Genomic DNA, 18,144 nt, shown 5'->3' with positions numbered 1-18,144 from the left:
CATTTGTTATATATATATATTCCGTGGTCTACTTCTATTCTTTTGAAACTTGTTATTTATATAACATAGCTTTTCAATTTTCCTACATCAAAGATTGAATAAAATTGAATACTTATCGATTGTTTACATCAATTTAACGAAACACTGCCCTGAACTGAAAGTAATTGATAAAAGCTACACAGAAGAATTCTCTGTGAATATATTGAAATGTAAACGAGCTAAAGCTTTTTTTTTAATTTAAAAATAGCAAATGAAAGAGTTTGGGTTTATTATTAAACATCATGTTCCTGGTTCTTTCAGTGAAACACGCACGAGTTATACACTTTTACAAGACTTCCCCTTAATTATAAATGGTTAAAGTTGTTAACTACATGCTTTCCTTTCGTGTGCTTGTTTTATTCTAGTACTTATGGTTCGTACATCAACAGAAACTGGCCGTCATTATTCGGCTTAAGTGAAGTTAAACAAGATTATTCATATTATTCATTTCAAGTATTGATAATTCTAAAAAAAAAAAAATTCAGAAGCACAACATAATATTTATAAGCGTGTGATTATAGGAAAAGGATAAAATACTTTTATTTTCCGTGCCAGAGGGAGAAATGAAGATTTGTTCACCATAGAAAAGTCATATTTCTCGAGGGTATCTCCCAAGGGAAATATGACTTTTCGAGGAAAAAAAACCCCAAGGGAATCGAATGTTTTATTCCAATACCTATACCTGTTTACTTCTGAACAAAAAATATTAATTACATAATTGTTTTTATCCGTTTTTTTATAACTAAACACAACATACATAATGATAATCAGTATCGATTTAAAGTTAATAATTTATTCATTTCTGTTTGTTTTTAGATCATAAATATTTTTCTAAAACAAAATTACTATACTATCTAAAAACCACGATAAAACGTTATAAAACATTAACATCGGGAAACGTCGCACAAGGCAATCCAGACTTTCAGAGGGGAAAATGATACTAAGAAAGGAATATGAATATGATTCGACGTCACGTGGGATCATATCTTGATTTCGCTATCAAAATCAACATGCAGTGAAATTAGATATTTTGGTACATGTGACCTTACTGTAAATAATTCACGATGAGCAAATCTGACTGATTTTTGCAGTAATTCTCAATTATGGTAAGTCACCAACATAACCGTTTCCTGAAAGGATTGTCCATGCTGGACATATCGACCGGTAGATTATCTCAATAATCTACCCTATATTTGAAATTTAAATCGGCTTTTCAACCCATTGATTATGAGTTGCGGCCTGTGTCGATGTAGGCCGGGATCTTGGTGGGTTTCCTAAAAATTTTTATTTACTTTCTCATTCCTGATATGTTCCTTACTTCACACCAATCTATTTATGATACAAAGACGAATCAATTATGGTAAGTCACCAACAAAACTGTTTCCTGAAAGGATTGTCCATGCTGGACATATCGACCGGTAGATTATCTCAATAATCTACCCTATATTTGAAATCTAAATCGGCTTTTCAACCCATTGATTATGAGTTGCGGTATGTGTCGATGTAGGCCGGGATCTTGGTGGGTTTCCTTAAAATTTTTATTTACTTTCTCATTCCTGATATGTTCCTTACTTCACACCAATCTATTTATGATACAAAGACGAATCAAACAATACAATGAAGATGAACCCCAAAACAAAGATTGACTGAAGGTTTCAACATTGGACAAAAAATGTTTATCTTTGAAACTAACTGACATAAATGAAAAATTATATCAGCGTGCGCTCAGACTAAACTCAACAGTAGTCATATATAATGATAAAACCCAGGAGTATTGGCTTCAATTATAAGCCTAAAGAATTTATTTTTTTATTTTTCACACTACCTATTGTATGCTTATAACAAAATACATCAAATTTTACACCATTGAAAGAATCGATGAATATTTGCTCCTGTTTTTGAAAATTTTCTTGTCTGATGTTCTAGTCTTATGAGAGTTTGAAATGTGGTTAAGATATGATGAAAATACAGAACGACTTATTAAGCAATGGTATAACTGAACAATTTAGAATAAATGATGGTTTAATTATGTGAGTGGCAAGCAAGGATATCGTGTATCTAAGTTCTCAATCTGTGCGTCACCAATATTATTGTATATGGTTTGGTGTATTATAACATTACAATTTTTGAATTTTCATGATCTTACTGACGTCTGAATTTTTTCTTTCATTTTTTTGTAATTAAATTCATCATAGATACCATGATTAAAATTTTGTATTTGCGCCAGATGCGCGTTTCGTCTAAAAAAGGTTCATCAGTGACGATTGGGCACAAAATATTTTGAAAAGACTTAATAAAGTACGAAGTTGAAGAGCAATGAAGACCAAAAATTCAAAAAAAGTACGCCAAATACAGCTATGGTGATCTTTTTCTGAGGCAGTATTTGAAATATTCAAAGTTTTGTTTACAGTTTATATCTAATTATGACCATAACAATGAAAATTCATATCAACACAGGAGTGCTGACTATAGCCAGAAGCATTCTCCGAAAGTCTGCCTAGAAATCATTTAATTTTTTCATTTTTTAACACGATAAATATTCATCCAATAGGAACACGTTAGTATCCTCATTTAAATACAGCTGTGATTAAATCTATTGTCTATATACAGACATATAAATTCCCTTAATGGGAACCTTATAAAGAAGTATATGGTTGATTGTATAAATATAAAGTGGTTGCTATACTTCCTAAGTATATATATAACATTAAACTGAGAAGTAACTCTTTCTGAAAAACATACCATTTTTTACTAAACTACCGTGTGACAAAAAAGTTTGGTAAGGGATGGGGGGCACTAGTAAATCTAACCAAGTGCATTAGATCATCTGCTGTCCATATGAACCGTTTACTTCATTTAAAGGGCACTCACCTAAAAATAAATATAAAAAACACTGAAAATGCTGACGAATTTATCATTTATTATAATTCTAGAATTTTTTCGCTGCCATATATATATACATCGATGTTATCGATGTTATCCTACGACTGGATTCTCCAACCTGCAACATACATAAAGAAAAGATGACTTGTAAAACAAATAAAAAAATAAACACCGCAAAATACATTATGATTATAAGATATGTTCAAAATATGATGTAGTTTTGATATCGACGACATCGTATCGGTTTAAATATGTACCTTTACTATATGTTTCACTGTAAACTGTCGATATCGCTGCCTTGTTGTCGGTCCAATTTTATACTTGGTTTTATCTGTTTAAATTGTTTAAGTTTCGATATCGATATTTTATAAAGTGTTTGTCTGACAGAGCTGTCCAAAATATCTATCTATATTTATCTATATAGACAATAATGTTTATCGTGATTCCTTTATTTAGGATGTCGATATCGACGTTATTAATGACATCGAGTGGAAAAAGACAAATGTCTTTCGAAATAAACAGATATATCTATTTAAGATGTCGATGTCAACGATATTGATTGCATCAAGTCGAAATCGACAAAATATGTTTCAAATATCTATCTGATACAGGTATCTATAAGGTCAATATAGTTTCTCCTGATTAGTCTGTTCAAGATGTATATAATATCAATTATGTATCCAAATTAAGAAATTGTCTTCATTATTTGTTATAATTCATTAGGTCAAGTTAAATACCATAATGAAATATTAAGATAATGAGATATGCGATATACGATGAGACAACTAGATCACTCCAGACACAATGACGGGATGATGTGAACAACCATAGGTCACCTTATAGATTAAGATATACCGGCATGACAAATGTGATTGTTTTCAATGGGAAAACAAACATACTACATGTATACTGACTTATGTACATGTAGACGTCAATAACTGATAAAGAAGATGTGGTATAATTGAAAATGAGATAACTCTCTTGGTATCTATTATGAGTTTATCTAAGTCACAATGTAATGAAAGTTAACAATTATTATAGGTCAAAGTAAGGCCTGCAACACATAGTATTGGCTAACACAGAACCGCAATTTATTAAGGGCCCAAAAATGACTAGTGTAAAACAATTCAAACAGGAACTCTTACAGTCTAATCTTTTTTTTTTTAAACGTGATACTCATAGTAGGTTAAAACATATATGAACCACTCCAGTAATCGACAACTGAACAAGAGGTCCCTGACTTAAAAAGGTGCATAAAAATGCAGCGGATTTAACCGAGTAAATTACAGGCGCAAACTTTCATCCTTACATAAACTACAGACTACTAACCAATGTTCAACATGTTTTCGAGCTCTTATTCCTTCTGTTAAATTTCAGAAGTTGTTAGAACATGAATCAATAAATACAAAATGCGAAAAAACAGTTGAAAAAGGGTCGTCAGATTATCAAGAAGAACGACACATAGACAAAATAGAGGAAAAGGGTCTGTGTATGAAACTATATTTCACCTTGTTATCACTTAAATGATAATAGCAATGTAACATAACCAAATGAAATTTAGTATTTATTCTAATGCATCAATTTGGAATGTAGCCACTTGAGTAACTTGTTTAAGTTAAAATCAAAGGTACAAATTCTTACTTTTTCTCACAAATATATTTGATCTGGTTCGAGCAAGGTGAATCATTCCAGAATGCTTGGTAGACTCCACCTGTCAGCAGACAGTCTTCTTGACCATGATTATTATTTGGTTCTCCTGGAAACCAATTCGAATAATCAAGTGTTTTGCCATTTGATGCCCATTCCCATTGTCCTTCAGAAAGTTCATCTGTTCCATCCAACCAGAAAAATCCTAAACAGCAGAGAATATTTTAACATAGAGCAATATTAATTCTAATCATTATTCTTATTCCTAAGATTAGTGTTTAAAACGGTTGAAACCATTAATACATTTTTTTAATTTCTATAATGCAAACTGCAAGTGGTTTTATTGAATTTGCTTGAAGACTGATGCTTTGAAATGATCCATTATATCAACCTTTTGTGTTGCTTGAACAAAATTTTAACAGTCACAGTCAAAAAGATTGCGTTTATTCTTAAATGTATGTTATTTTATTCGGCCTGTTTTAACTTTATTTTTATTCAAGCGTCACTGATGAGTCATTTGTAAACGAAATGCGTGTCTTGCGCAAATTCAAAAATTCAATCCTAGTATTTATGGTGAGTTTATTTGCATTGTTATGTCAAACAGTATCTTATAGGTCATATGTATCTCAGTCATCTTCTTTGGACATCTTTGATGTCGTGTTAAATCAGTCAGAAACGCCACATGAACAGTATTCAATTCACAAACTTTATCATTGAAGCTCGACTGTTCGTTATTTTCAAATAATTAAAGTACAAGAAAGGTAGGGGTAGAAGAAGACAAAACCAAGTTTTAAAAACTCAATCTTCTGTAATATTCTTGAAAATTCTGATATCATCACCCCAACCAAAATTTATAATTTTAAATGTCTATTAAAATATATGTTATTTTTAAACAAAATCTTGTGAAAAAATAAATTAAATACAACAGGAATACTAACGTGACACAAGTCCAAGCAACAGATAATAATTAAACTCCAAAATATAAAGTCATACTTTAAATATATTTCAAAATCCACATGTTCTATGAAAACGGATCTTTTCGTCTTTCATTTAGTGTTAAATGTTTTACCAGATACAATTCATTTGAAAATATCTGTTTGTTATTCAGTTTTTATATTACGCATTGCAATGTTCCTGTCTTTACCAACCAGCATATATGACAATAGAAAAGTCGAAGAACCAAATTATGGAAAGTTTCGTTGTGTATAATCTTTTTCCCGTGTTATGACAAACAATTGGTTTAAAAAAAAATAAAACGGATGTTTGGTTCTCCTAAAAAGGCAATCTGTTGGACAAACATAATTTAAATCTAATAAAAAGTTCTCCATAGGGATCAATTTCATAATTGATTGAGAAATTGATTGTTAAGTGTTATGTACAGTATGAAGCTTCCCACCTCCAAGTTTAGTCATTTCAGACCATATGAACGTATTTTGTTCATTTGTCTCTATGACAGCAAGTTTTGCGTGATGTGACTGACAAGAAGCCTGTAAAATATACGAAAATACTGTTGACGATAATACTCATTATTCTATTTAATGTATAAATCATAAAAAATACTGAGAAGTTATAAAACTTTTTACGGACAAAATACCAACTTACGCTATCCTAACAAATGGACATATAATCGAGACCACAAATATGTGTGAGACATGTGATACAAAAAAATAATCAAAATAAACTCAACCTAGATACCAGAATTTAAAATGGTGTACGCCAGACGCGCGTTTCGTCTACAAACGACTCGTCCGTAACGCTCGTATAAAAAAAGGCAAACTAAAACTACAATATCCACCAGTGCTCTATAAAAATAATTGGTTTACTTAAATCCGAATTAACTTATAACATTGTTTAAAATGCTCAAAGCATATAACATAAACTGCTGAATGACTTATTGATTACCGAAACCTAGATATTTGATAACAGTTTTAAAATGTAAGGAAAATCTTATTCCTGTTTGAATACGTACACCTAAACACAGCTTTTTATAAGCTTTTCACAGTTTGTATACAATTTCTGATGCTTAAACATTTTCGGCCTTCATCTCTGAAGAGACCAACTCGTTGGCCAAATGTACAGTAAAATCGCTACCGTTTTATGTAGTATCTACATTTCAAAGTGTATAGAGTAAATTAACAAGTCACCTACAGATGAAGTATCCCAGGTTTTCGTATTATCGCTGAAGTAATAGCATGATGTAGAATTATGTATCCAACCGTTTTGACACTGACAAACAATATTCTGGAAACAAGCTGCAAAAATAATGCATATTCGAAGTCGAATTTACAATTTAAATTTATGAGCAAAGAGGCAATATTATTGGTTGATAAGTTATATATAAAATACGAATGTTATCTACTTTTGGTGCACATCATGACCTTCTTTTGCTGGTAATTCACTTTCTATTTGAAGTCAAAGATTGTATCAGTCCGAAATAAACTCATTTGAAAACAGGTCTATATCCGTATTTAATGTAAATCTATACACACGCCGTTAGGTGTTATATTTGGACGATGTGTAACGAAATAAACACATCTTAGTTTAGAAACTAGTTACAAACCCTATAATAAATTAACGCAACCATATTGCTATCATCTCGGATAATGTTATTTACAGATTTTACAAACCAGTTCGAATTGGAAAAAATCAAAAGGATAAAAGTTAATTTGCCAACAAACCTTTTGATTGCACTTGTGATAGTTTCCAATTTTCCAATACATGTATAGTCCGGCTTTACACGTTAATACTGATGCTCTTAACATTGTCAAAACACTTTTGCTTTGGGTGATTTTCGTTGGCCAGACACATTATGAGGCGTAATCCATTTACAGAAAACACAACTTAAAAATACTTATGAATTCAGCCGATGTAAAACGCGAAAAAAAGATACAAATATACTCTTTCAAAATGGATTAAGACTCCAGGTTGCATTTTGTAAATACAGCTGTTTATCAAAACACGCCTCTTTTGGGGAGATCTTGATTATTCATAGAAAATTAATTTTGTTTACATACTGGTTCCCAGTTACGCTCTCTGTGTTCCATCTTACAGAGACATAACTTGGGAATGTTACCAGTAAATAAACATGTGCATATTGTTTACATTGAAATCTGTGGTAACCTTTCATTCGAGGTAGGGTTAGTTAAGAAAACTAGTGTTAGTTTAAACTCTGAGAAGTTCAGGGCATATAAACGTTGAAAATATGCCGCACATCCCTATATTTTGACCTTTGAAACAAATTGTGGTGCATATGAACCTTAAATTCTAGGATAAGATTTTTTTCAAAACTTCATAGTGAAAGTGGTACAGTTTTAGCCGTAAAAGGAGTTCCTATGGGAAATTGCATTGTCAATATTTACTGATATGCAACCTATATAGGGTGAAAAAGGGGAACATTCAGAATTTAACCAAATTTGCTTTATTTCACAGATTTTAAAGAAATTAACTCAAATATGAAGTTTTATAAATATTTAATGAAGATTGATAGAATCCTGGGCCTTAAATATGATGACTCAGCATACATTCACAGTTTACAGTATGCATAGTTTACTTAAAGTCCTGGATACAAAACTAATTCATAATGTTTGCATATTTGTAAGTTAATTGTTAAGAAGTGCTTATATTTACTCTTCGCAGTCATTGAAACTCAAAGATCCTTCCTGAATATTATTTATGGGGTAATTGTGTCCTTTCGATAACTCAAAAGTAAGCCGCAACACCCAAATCTGCTTTTTTGTCACCACAGCATAATAAATACAAGCTAGAAAAACAAAAATATCTCAAGAAAACTTACAATAGTGTGTTCTATCCTGAATATGTACTAAATATTCCAAATTGCTAGAAACAGCAGAATGATTTAGGAAATTTGCGGCCCCAGGGGCAAAACACATAGAAAATTGCCTACCCCTGGGTCATAAAACAAATAATTTAACTTGTAAATGCTATGATTTTATGATTTTAAAGTTCTTGATATAGAAAACAATAACTACGCTTGGAAGTTATTCAAAAATCAGATGTTAGCAGTCATCTCTACAACATTTTAAGTGAATTTATATCTCAGACTGGTATCTGCATACATACAACTATTGCAAATATGGCTTTGTTTGAACACTTCTAGCATATATATTAGCTAAATTGTGTCAGATATATGGTTACAGGTGATACTGTTGTGACAAGAATTCTAAATTGACCATTTGAGGCAGAAAATGTGTTCTTTAATTGACAAATAGGCATACAGTAAGATGTGTACTGGAGAAAGAGGCTAGATTGGATACTTTATATAATCTTGAATGTTGTAATGATTGACTGCTAAACATACATTTATAGTATTCTGGTATGCTTTCAATATGTTATCAAAACAGTTTAAAACAGGTTCTAGTGATTTTGTATCAGAAAATATGCAAATAAGGTAAGCTGGCAATAATTAAAGTCTTCTTTTCAAATTCTTTAAAAAAATGAAACAGGGGAGGGGGTATAAAATGTATAGTAAAGAAAAACTTAGAGTATTCGCAGTCTATAAGACTATAATTCTAATAAATGAGTATTAATGTGAGAATAACTGATTTTAGAGAGTTTTCTATTTGAATAAATGTCTGTATAAGTTGCACTTTGTAAATACAGCTGTTTATCAAAACACGCCTCTTTTGGGGACATCTTGAATATTCATAGAAAATTAATTTTGTTTACATACTGGTTTCCAGTTATGCTCTCTGTGTTCCATCTCACAGAGACATAACTTGGGAATGTTACCAGTAAATAAACATGTGCATATTGTTTACATTGAAATCTGTGGTAACCTTTCATTCGAGGTAGGGGTAGTTAAGAAAATTAGTGTTAACTTAAACTTTGAGAAGTTCAGGGCATATAAACGTTGAAAATATGCCGCACAGCCCTATATTTTGACCTTTGAAAAACATTGTGGTGCATATGAACTTTCAATTCTAGGATAAGATTTTTTTCAAAACTGCATAGTAAAATTGGTACAGTTTTAGCCGTAAAAGGAGTTCCTATGGGAAATTGTATTGTCAATATTTTCAGAAATGCAACCTATAGGGTCGTTGATAGAAATCTGCATAAAAATGAATGGATCTTTTGAGTACCGAATATTCATCAATTTTTAAAAGATCCATATGTTACAAAACCTGTCCTTATCTCCATGACACATATTTTGTTATCCTCGCAGATAAAAATCATAATCATCGATAATGCAAATAATTCAAATTACGTACACTGCTTGATAAATGAAATTGTACATAAACTATGCCGTTAGTTTTCTCGTTTGAATTGTTTTACATTTGTCATTTCTGAACCTTTTACGTGGTTTATGATTTGCTCATTATTGAAGGCCTTAAATGGTTTTTTTCTGTTTCATTTGGTCTCGTGTGAGGAGTGGTCTCAACATATAACCCAGAACACTTAAATAAGGAGGGAAATAGGTGTGTTTTATATATTCCTTTGGAATTTCAACCAAAAATGGAGAAATAGATGTTCATCGCTCTATTTGATACCTTTATGTGTACTTTCAAATGCTGCACGAAACCTCTTTCTAAATGGTCAACATTAACATATATATATAATTATCAGCAATGAACACAGTTTTCAGATTAATGGTCAAACTACTAATTATTACTTTGGGACACCATACAGCATATGTGGTAGACTTTTCAACAAATTGTCGGCATTCCTATGGGAATAAACAGTGTGCATCTCCCCGACAACTGAATCAGAGTTCCCTTTGCAACATAACAAAAACAAGAAGATCGAAGTAGTGAGATCATCTTATTGCACACTAAGATATATTGATGATGTTCTTTCCAATTAAGTTTTTCTTTTATTGATTGGGTTCCAATAATACTTGTTGCATATCTTCTAGAACTTGAAATTAAAGAAACAACATACACGGCGTCCTTCGCTTCATGCTTAGACGTATATCGAATTTGACATAAGCGATCATCCCAGTACCAGAGTTATGACAGACGAGATAAAGAAATTTTAAAAATTAAAATTTTCCCCAACCTTAGAAGCAATATACCATATTCATCAGACTTATAAAAACAAACGTCAACAGTGTCTGATAAAAAGGTTGATGAACCTTATTTATACCAAAATGTCCTTGGTTCTAAAGAAGTTCATCTTAAGATACCTAGACCTTGTTGATAAATATTTCGTATCAACTTCAAACATTTTATATGATGGTCATGTGGTATATATTCTACTGACGTTGTTCATCATCTCAATTACGTGTAAAAGTGTTTTTTTTAAATTATTAACCTGGGTCAAGTTCTCCTCTGACGCGATGTTTTTTCTTATTAACTATCAATTTTAACCTAGACATAATGTTTGTTTTTAAATTAACCGACTGTTAAATGATTTTGTTTGATAGTCATTAAATCAATTATCAGTAAAAATACGATTTATAGTATTATATTGCATTCAGTAGCATGATACATATATTAAAAAAAAAGTGATTACTGTTAAATTATGCATAATTTAAAAACAATTTTACTAAAGTACTAGTATGCTAAGCAAAAGTAATAAGTGTGACATACCAAATAAACATATCAAAACGCAATAAAACTTGTCTTTATACATCGCCTTAGATTCGTGTATATATGATCCCTATGCGTGCTTCTTCACAATTAACATGTTTAATAGTTCTAATCGTGCTTATATAGTTGGCACGTTCATGTAAATATTTGATAGTACAAGTGATAATGCTGGTTTGAAAATAATAGATATAAGTGCGTCGTAAAACTTTCAAGTATTATCAATTTACCAGTAATCGGCATTTACCGATTGAAAGATAGCAAGAATCTGATTTTAAAAAAAGGGATATAGGCAATATTGTTTTCGTCTGAATATTAGTAACGGAAGACAAATAGTAATAAAGTGTCTGCCCTTGTTCGTAGAAACATAAACATGTCGCAATGTTTTGCTAGTTCCCAACCTTTATAACAAAAGGATTTTATTTGTTTCATTGGTTTATGTTTACCATCAAATACACAATGTCGTCACTATTGAGTTATCCGCTATATTGACTTTCTAAAATCCATAATCTGTGATTTATTCGATTTCATCAACAACAAAAAATAACACCTATCACAAAAATGTTATTCTAATGAGATATAATAAGATAGAATACACATCACGGGTCCGTGACCGGGTTTAAGTACATACGCCATACTTTTAACCTAAATCTTAAATAATCGTATTGTCTCTTTCCGAATCTTTATGTTTGAACCCGCCTTGGTTTTCTTACTACAACCAGAAACTATATGCGATATAAACTATGGTATCGGTATCGACTCGACCCGGAACTTGTTTATTTATGGTACAACTAATTATGTAGAAAATAAAAGGGTCGGGAATGGTGTAATTTGTTATAGATCACCATGTAAACAAAGTCGAATGACCGTCTAGACGTGTTGGTATTCATCTGCTTTATACTTTCTTCGATGTTTCAGTACGTTTCCAGGATCAGTAAACGTGAACGCAAACATTATAATTAATTATTTCCTATTATGATAACGTATCTACATGATACGAATGTGTCGCCTTGGGTTATACTTGCACTTAGCATGCTTACCACGCGATTACGCCATTTTGAATCAAGACTCTTGACCTCATGTGTCATGTTAAGCGTGCCCGATTAAAATTAAAGCACTGTACGACATACTAACATAAAGTTCTGTTTTCCTTAAAGTCATGGCCAATTGTATAAGTGTTGATTTTGATATATTTTGATATGGCCATTTTGAAATTCAACTTTGTTATATTGTTTGAAGCATCCGGCACTATTAACATTTTAAATTAAAATTTGAGAGATATAATTGAGGATATTGATATTTTGAGACGGCCATCTTGGAAGAAAATCTCATATTGAAATTCATGGATGATGCATAGCTGACAATTTTCAAATCAACCCGTACTACTGTCATTCCAAATTGGGCCTTGCCTTCAACCTTATATCAGTTATATATTTTGATTTTTCTAGTTTTTTGTTCGGCCATCTTTTTACCCTTCCGGAGCACCTGAGATCACCCATAGTTTTTGGTGGGGTTCGTGTTGTTTATTCTTTAGTTTTATATGTTGTGTCATGTGTACTATTGTTTGTCTGTTTGTCTTTTTCATTTTTAGTCATGACGTTGTCAGTTTATTTTTCGATTTATGAGTTTGACTGTCCCTCTGGTATCTTTCGTCCCTCTTTTAAGAACGCCGCTATATGAAACTTGCAAGTTGGGTCCATAGCTGGTATTATTTGAAACAACCAAAGTATAACGATGCCAAATTTGGTGTTCTTGCCATCAAACCAACAACTGTATTACCAATCTGTAAACTTTCGTCCCTCTTTTCAAAACGCCGCTATATGAAACTTGCAAGGTTGGTCCATAGCTAGTATTATTTGAAACAACCAGTGTATAACGATGCCTTTGGTGCTCTTGCCATCAAACCAACAACTGTACTACCAATCTGCCGGACTATTGATACATTTAACATTTGGCTAAAAATAAAAGTAAAATCCCATAAGTACTGTACTGAAAAAGCATAACGGAAAATCCCTAATATAAAAGCTCAAACAAATCAAACGAATGGATTACTTTTATATTCCTGACTTGGTACAGGCATTTTCTTATGTAGTGGATTAATCCGAATTTTATAGCTGGCTAAACCTCTCACTTGTATGACAGTCGAATAAAATTCTGTTATATTAACAACGATGTGTGAACGAAACAAACAGACAGAATAGGTAAAAATGTCAAAAATAAGGGTATAGCAGTTAGCATTGTGTTATAATGTTTTATGCTTCAAGACTTGATTTTGGCATTGAGTTTTATCTACAGGAAGGTCATATTGTCTACATGTAAAACAAAATTTTTAAGTAACAGACCGTTCGTCTTATTTAAATTAAATATTACTTACACCATTTCCGAGATCGTAGTTGAAAAAAAAATTTCGCGGCGTTCAGCATCTGATTCAATCAAAAAAAAGCCAACGTAACAAGAATATGTTTGAAAAAGTTACGTTCTATAGTATCTTTTAAATTCTCTCATTTTTGTAACAGGTGTCTTTCGATACAATGTACAAAATAAGTTTAAGGTGTGAATTGTTTAACTTGAAATATTTGTGTTTCTTTTGGAGCTATGATAATTATGGGATATTTGCAAGTTTTATGATTTTGACGCTTTTATAACTCTAAAAAGATCTTAACTAAAAATATCTTAACTCTTTTTTTTAAGGCATTCTTAATGTTAAATTTACATAAGTTTCCAAATGAATGATTTATTCCGGTTTTTTTTAATTGTTTTTGTACATGTAGATATAATCTGATAAAAATTGCTTATTCAAACAAAACTTTTTTTTACTCGATATTTTTTTTACATTTTATTCACGTTCAACTAGCTCCGTAAAATGCAATGTGATGACTATGTCTAGCAATAATAAGAACGGAATTTCTGCAAACGTCATGAATATATTAGATGTATATACGTACAAAATTCAAGTGTCATTGAACGTCAGTGAAGCAATCTATAATGAAATGTCTTTAGAAATATATGTATGCATACACAATATTCCAATTAAGCTTTAAGTATACAGCAGAAAACTTTTGAAAATATTGATAGATAACCTAACCTGAAAGATTAAAAATGCATTTGAAAAAAAGTCAATGCCAAACGAAAGATTAAGCAACGAAAAAAACGAATTTTCCAATATTTTTTTTTAGAATAGAAAATGAAGCTCAACTACCTCTATCCCTTTTTCGTATAGTGGGGGTGTATTTTCAGAGTTATTATTTATAAACGTTAGTAAATGTAGATAAATATTAGACAGAATGACGTAAATCCCAGACAAATTAATTTCATTGAATCACATTATAATGAATCCACCTTTTGATTTTGATCCTGCATGATAAAGATATTGAATCACATTACATAGCTTATTTTTTTTTTATTATATTCAATCAAGGGGTTAATGCAAGTGTACATAATCTGATATAATGAAGATATCATTTTTACATGTTTTATAACAAGCATAAGTAATTATATGTCATCCTTTTGTATTCTTTTCAGTTGGTTTTGTCGAATTCATATCAGATTTCCTAATTTCTTTTATCGTACTATCGAACATTTCTGCATTGTTGTCTATTCTGGGTAGAGTAACACGTACTTAAATAATTTAACACATATTGTACACTGTTGTTTTATTCTCTGTCATATGTGTTCATTCTTTATCCCACGATTGTATTTTCCAACCTGAAAGAAACAAACAAATACAAAAACAATAATTACTTGGGATTACACCGTACTGTATAATATTTCTTCAATAAAAATACTTTTAAGAAAACATTCTTTTGATCAATTAGTTTTGAAAATTGCAAGAAATAGTAATTTCATAATTGTATTTGGAGAGATAACGGACTATGATTTTCTGAGCAGTTAATGCATAAAATGGGAACATTTTCTGAACCTATATCTAGTTTTCTTGTACATAAAGATGGTGTATTGTCATGAAAATGCTTTAAAAAAGATATTGTTCAGTAAAACTCGTATTACATTCATAAATAGTAAAACGGTGAATATAATTTGACACAAAGACAAAATTATCTAGGTTCGAACATATAATGTCAATGACAAGTTTTTTTTTCTCTTTTTTGTCAATAATGCTGGAAATTATGTGTTTTTTTTTTACGTGCACTCAGTATTGCAATTATTAGATAACTGTCAACAAATCGGGGTCAGTTTTGTTTCTATTGTACTGTTATTGACAAGTTTACGGTCTTAAATATTACAAGTGTAAACCTAAAAATGAATGGGTTTCAAATCTAACATCACGCACTTTTTTACGACGTCAATACTCCGTTATGTCCAATCCTTTAAGGAAAGTCACAAAAAGACTGAACTGCGATGAAAATTCAATCGGAAAGTCCTTAATCAAAAAAGACAAAATCAAATGGCAAATTACATCAAACACGAATAGACAACAACTGTCATATTCATGACTTGGTACAGACATTTTCAAATGTAGAAAAATGTTGGATTTAACCTGGTTTTACAGCGGTAAACCTCTCACTTGCACGACAGTTGCATCAAATTAAATAAATATCAAACATATCATGTATTTCTTTAACAAATCAGAAAGATGAATAGTAGACGTGACAGCAATAATAGCCCAAATAATCATAACATGCACATTTCTCTTAAAATCTAAAGCATTATCAGATTTTCAGATTTGAAGTTATATCCGTTTTAATTACCTTGGTTTAAACAAAATATATAAACAACTATATAAATTTAAAATTACTTAAAATGTATATCTACCTACTTTTTCTCGCAAATACATTTTTGATGACTCCCGCAATCGTCATCATTCCATAATGATTTGTAAGATCCACCCGTCATCAGACAGTCTTCTTCCCCATCATTATTAGGTTCTCCTGGAGACCAGTTTGAATAATCCAAGGCATAACCAGTTGAAGCCCATTCCCATTTTCCTTCTGAATATTCATCCGTTCCATCCAACCAAAAATGTCCTGTATAGTAGGAATTTTTTTTGTTTGTTATACTTTCATTAGTTTTGTATTAAATACATTTTCTTTTGTGTATAGTTTAGTATAGTTTAGGTGCCGCATGTGGAGCAGGATCTGCTTACCCTTCCGGAGCACCTGAGATCACCCCTAGTTTTTGGTGGGGTTCGTGTTGTTTATTCTTTAGTTTTCTATGTTGTGTCATGTGTACTTTTGTTTTTCTGTTTGTCTTTTTCATTTTTAGCCATGGCGTTGTCAGTTTGTTTTAGATTTATGAGTTTGACTGTCCCTTTGGTATCTTTCGTCCCTCTTTTAGTACATTAATCAAACCAATAGTTTACTCTGGGGCAATTGTTTTTACATTGTCATTTCGGGAACTTTTGTAACTGACTATGCGGTATGGGTTTTGCCCATTATAGAAGACCGTACAAACTTTAGTTCTCAATTTCTATGTCATTTGGTCTCTTGTGAAAAGTTTTCTCATCGGCAATCATACCACATCTTTGTTTACATATCCCGGAGCATGTGAGTATTTTAACCTTATGCAGTTACTCATTTGAATATAAAGTACATATGGATCTTATCATTACTTAAAAAAAACCAAAGTAAGACAAATGTAAATGAGGGATAACTAATCAGCTGCTGATGAATAATGTCGTTATCTTTTAGCTACACATTTCATTTAGATAGTTCGTCAATTAAGAACAAAAAAAAAATCGAAAATGATAGTGTAAACGTTTTTGTCATAATTTGAAATTACAAGCCTTGGATGGTGTAAACTTCCAAAAAAAAACGTGTATGGTGTAATGGTGTATGTTATATGGTACAATGGTGTGAGGTGTATGGTGTAATGGAAATGGTGTTTTGGTGTATGAGGCATGGTGTAATTGTGTAACGTGCGATATGGAATGGTGTGAATGAACGGTGTTCGACATTTCATTGGTCGAAAACGAAGTTCTCTTCTTTTTGATTTTTCGGATTGTAAACATAAACAATAATAATAATCTTAATATTTGAAATCTAATTGCATTATGGGTAATTTCTGATCGTGTAGACAGAATTGGGAATGGTGTATGGTGTAATGTGTATAGTGTGTTTTGCAAAGGTGTAACGTGTATGGTGTAATGGTACACAGTGTATGGTGTTATGGTGTAATGGTGTATGATGTTAGTGTGAAGTTAACACCATCCAAGGACTGTTATCTATTAATCAACCAAATTATTATATTATTGAAAATGAATTTTAATTCTAAAATTTCTTAATTAATGACATCTTTCGGTGATGCTTTATACACTTTACAGCAAAATTATTTTTTCAATAAATCGTAGTATTTCCGGTATGGTCGTACAATATTGGTATATTGCATATGGTCATAACCTTACGCATTTCGTCAAAAAAAATCTAAAGCATTTGGAACCGACAACAATTGTTTCTTCTATGAACATATTATATATGTTTGTCTTTATTTACTTTTTCATCAAACCTCAACTATACATTAAACAAGGCACTGGCTCATAATATTGTTTTATTATGTCGGCACAAAGATTGAGGACAGCAAAGAACAAGTATCCCTATATTGAAACGGTACGACGTACATGTACACAAATCAAATTTCAAATACTGTGAAAGTACTTCATTTCGTGGCTATCAATTTTCGTGGTTTGAGCAATATTAACATGTTCGTGGGTTTTTAAATTCGTGGAATTTAGTTTTCTAAAAAAAATACGAAAAGCTATAGAAACGAAGGTTACAAATAGTCTGGATTGAAGGAAATTGCAAAGTAAACATTGACCGTGTAAATGGTTAGTGATAACTCTTATTAACCCATGATAAAGTGATCAACAGATTAAAGACCATCAAAGGTTTTAGGCCATCAGCATGTCACCTTAAGAAAACAGTAAATGAACAAATGCTTTAAAGGTATCTTGAATTGTCAAACAATTCTAATCAAAGTCAAGTCCAGCATGAAAATATTGTACGAGAACTATGAGGATATTTAATGAACACTTTATCATAGTAGCATATCAATACCGGATATATCTGATTTTCATCGA

At 31.3% G+C, this 18,144-nt stretch overlaps 1 protein-coding gene across 1 annotated transcript in view; it reads right to left on the bottom strand.

Moving 5' to 3' along the window:
* The window catches only part of LOC139499261 (C-type mannose receptor 2-like), a 74,722-nt gene that overhangs the window by 55,448 nt on the left and 1,130 nt on the right, over nucleotides 1-18,144 (bottom strand). Inside the window, exons 3-5 of the mRNA XM_071287933.1 lie at nucleotides 15,889-16,096; nucleotides 12,981-13,069; nucleotides 4,564-4,774 (exon numbers count right to left, since the gene is read on the bottom strand). Coding sequence (XP_071144034.1) covers nucleotides 4,564-4,774; nucleotides 12,981-13,069; nucleotides 15,889-16,096 — 508 coding nt within the window. The remainder of the gene's footprint in view (nucleotides 1-4,563; nucleotides 4,775-12,980; nucleotides 13,070-15,888; nucleotides 16,097-18,144) is intronic.

This window comes from Mytilus edulis, chromosome 12 (assembly GCF_963676685.1).
Source record: "Mytilus edulis chromosome 12, xbMytEdul2.2, whole genome shotgun sequence".
Classification (NCBI taxonomy): Eukaryota; Metazoa; Mollusca; class Bivalvia; order Mytilida; family Mytilidae; genus Mytilus; species Mytilus edulis.
The sequence above is the reverse complement of the archived record's forward strand: the minus strand, read 5'-3'. Positions and strand labels throughout refer to the sequence as shown.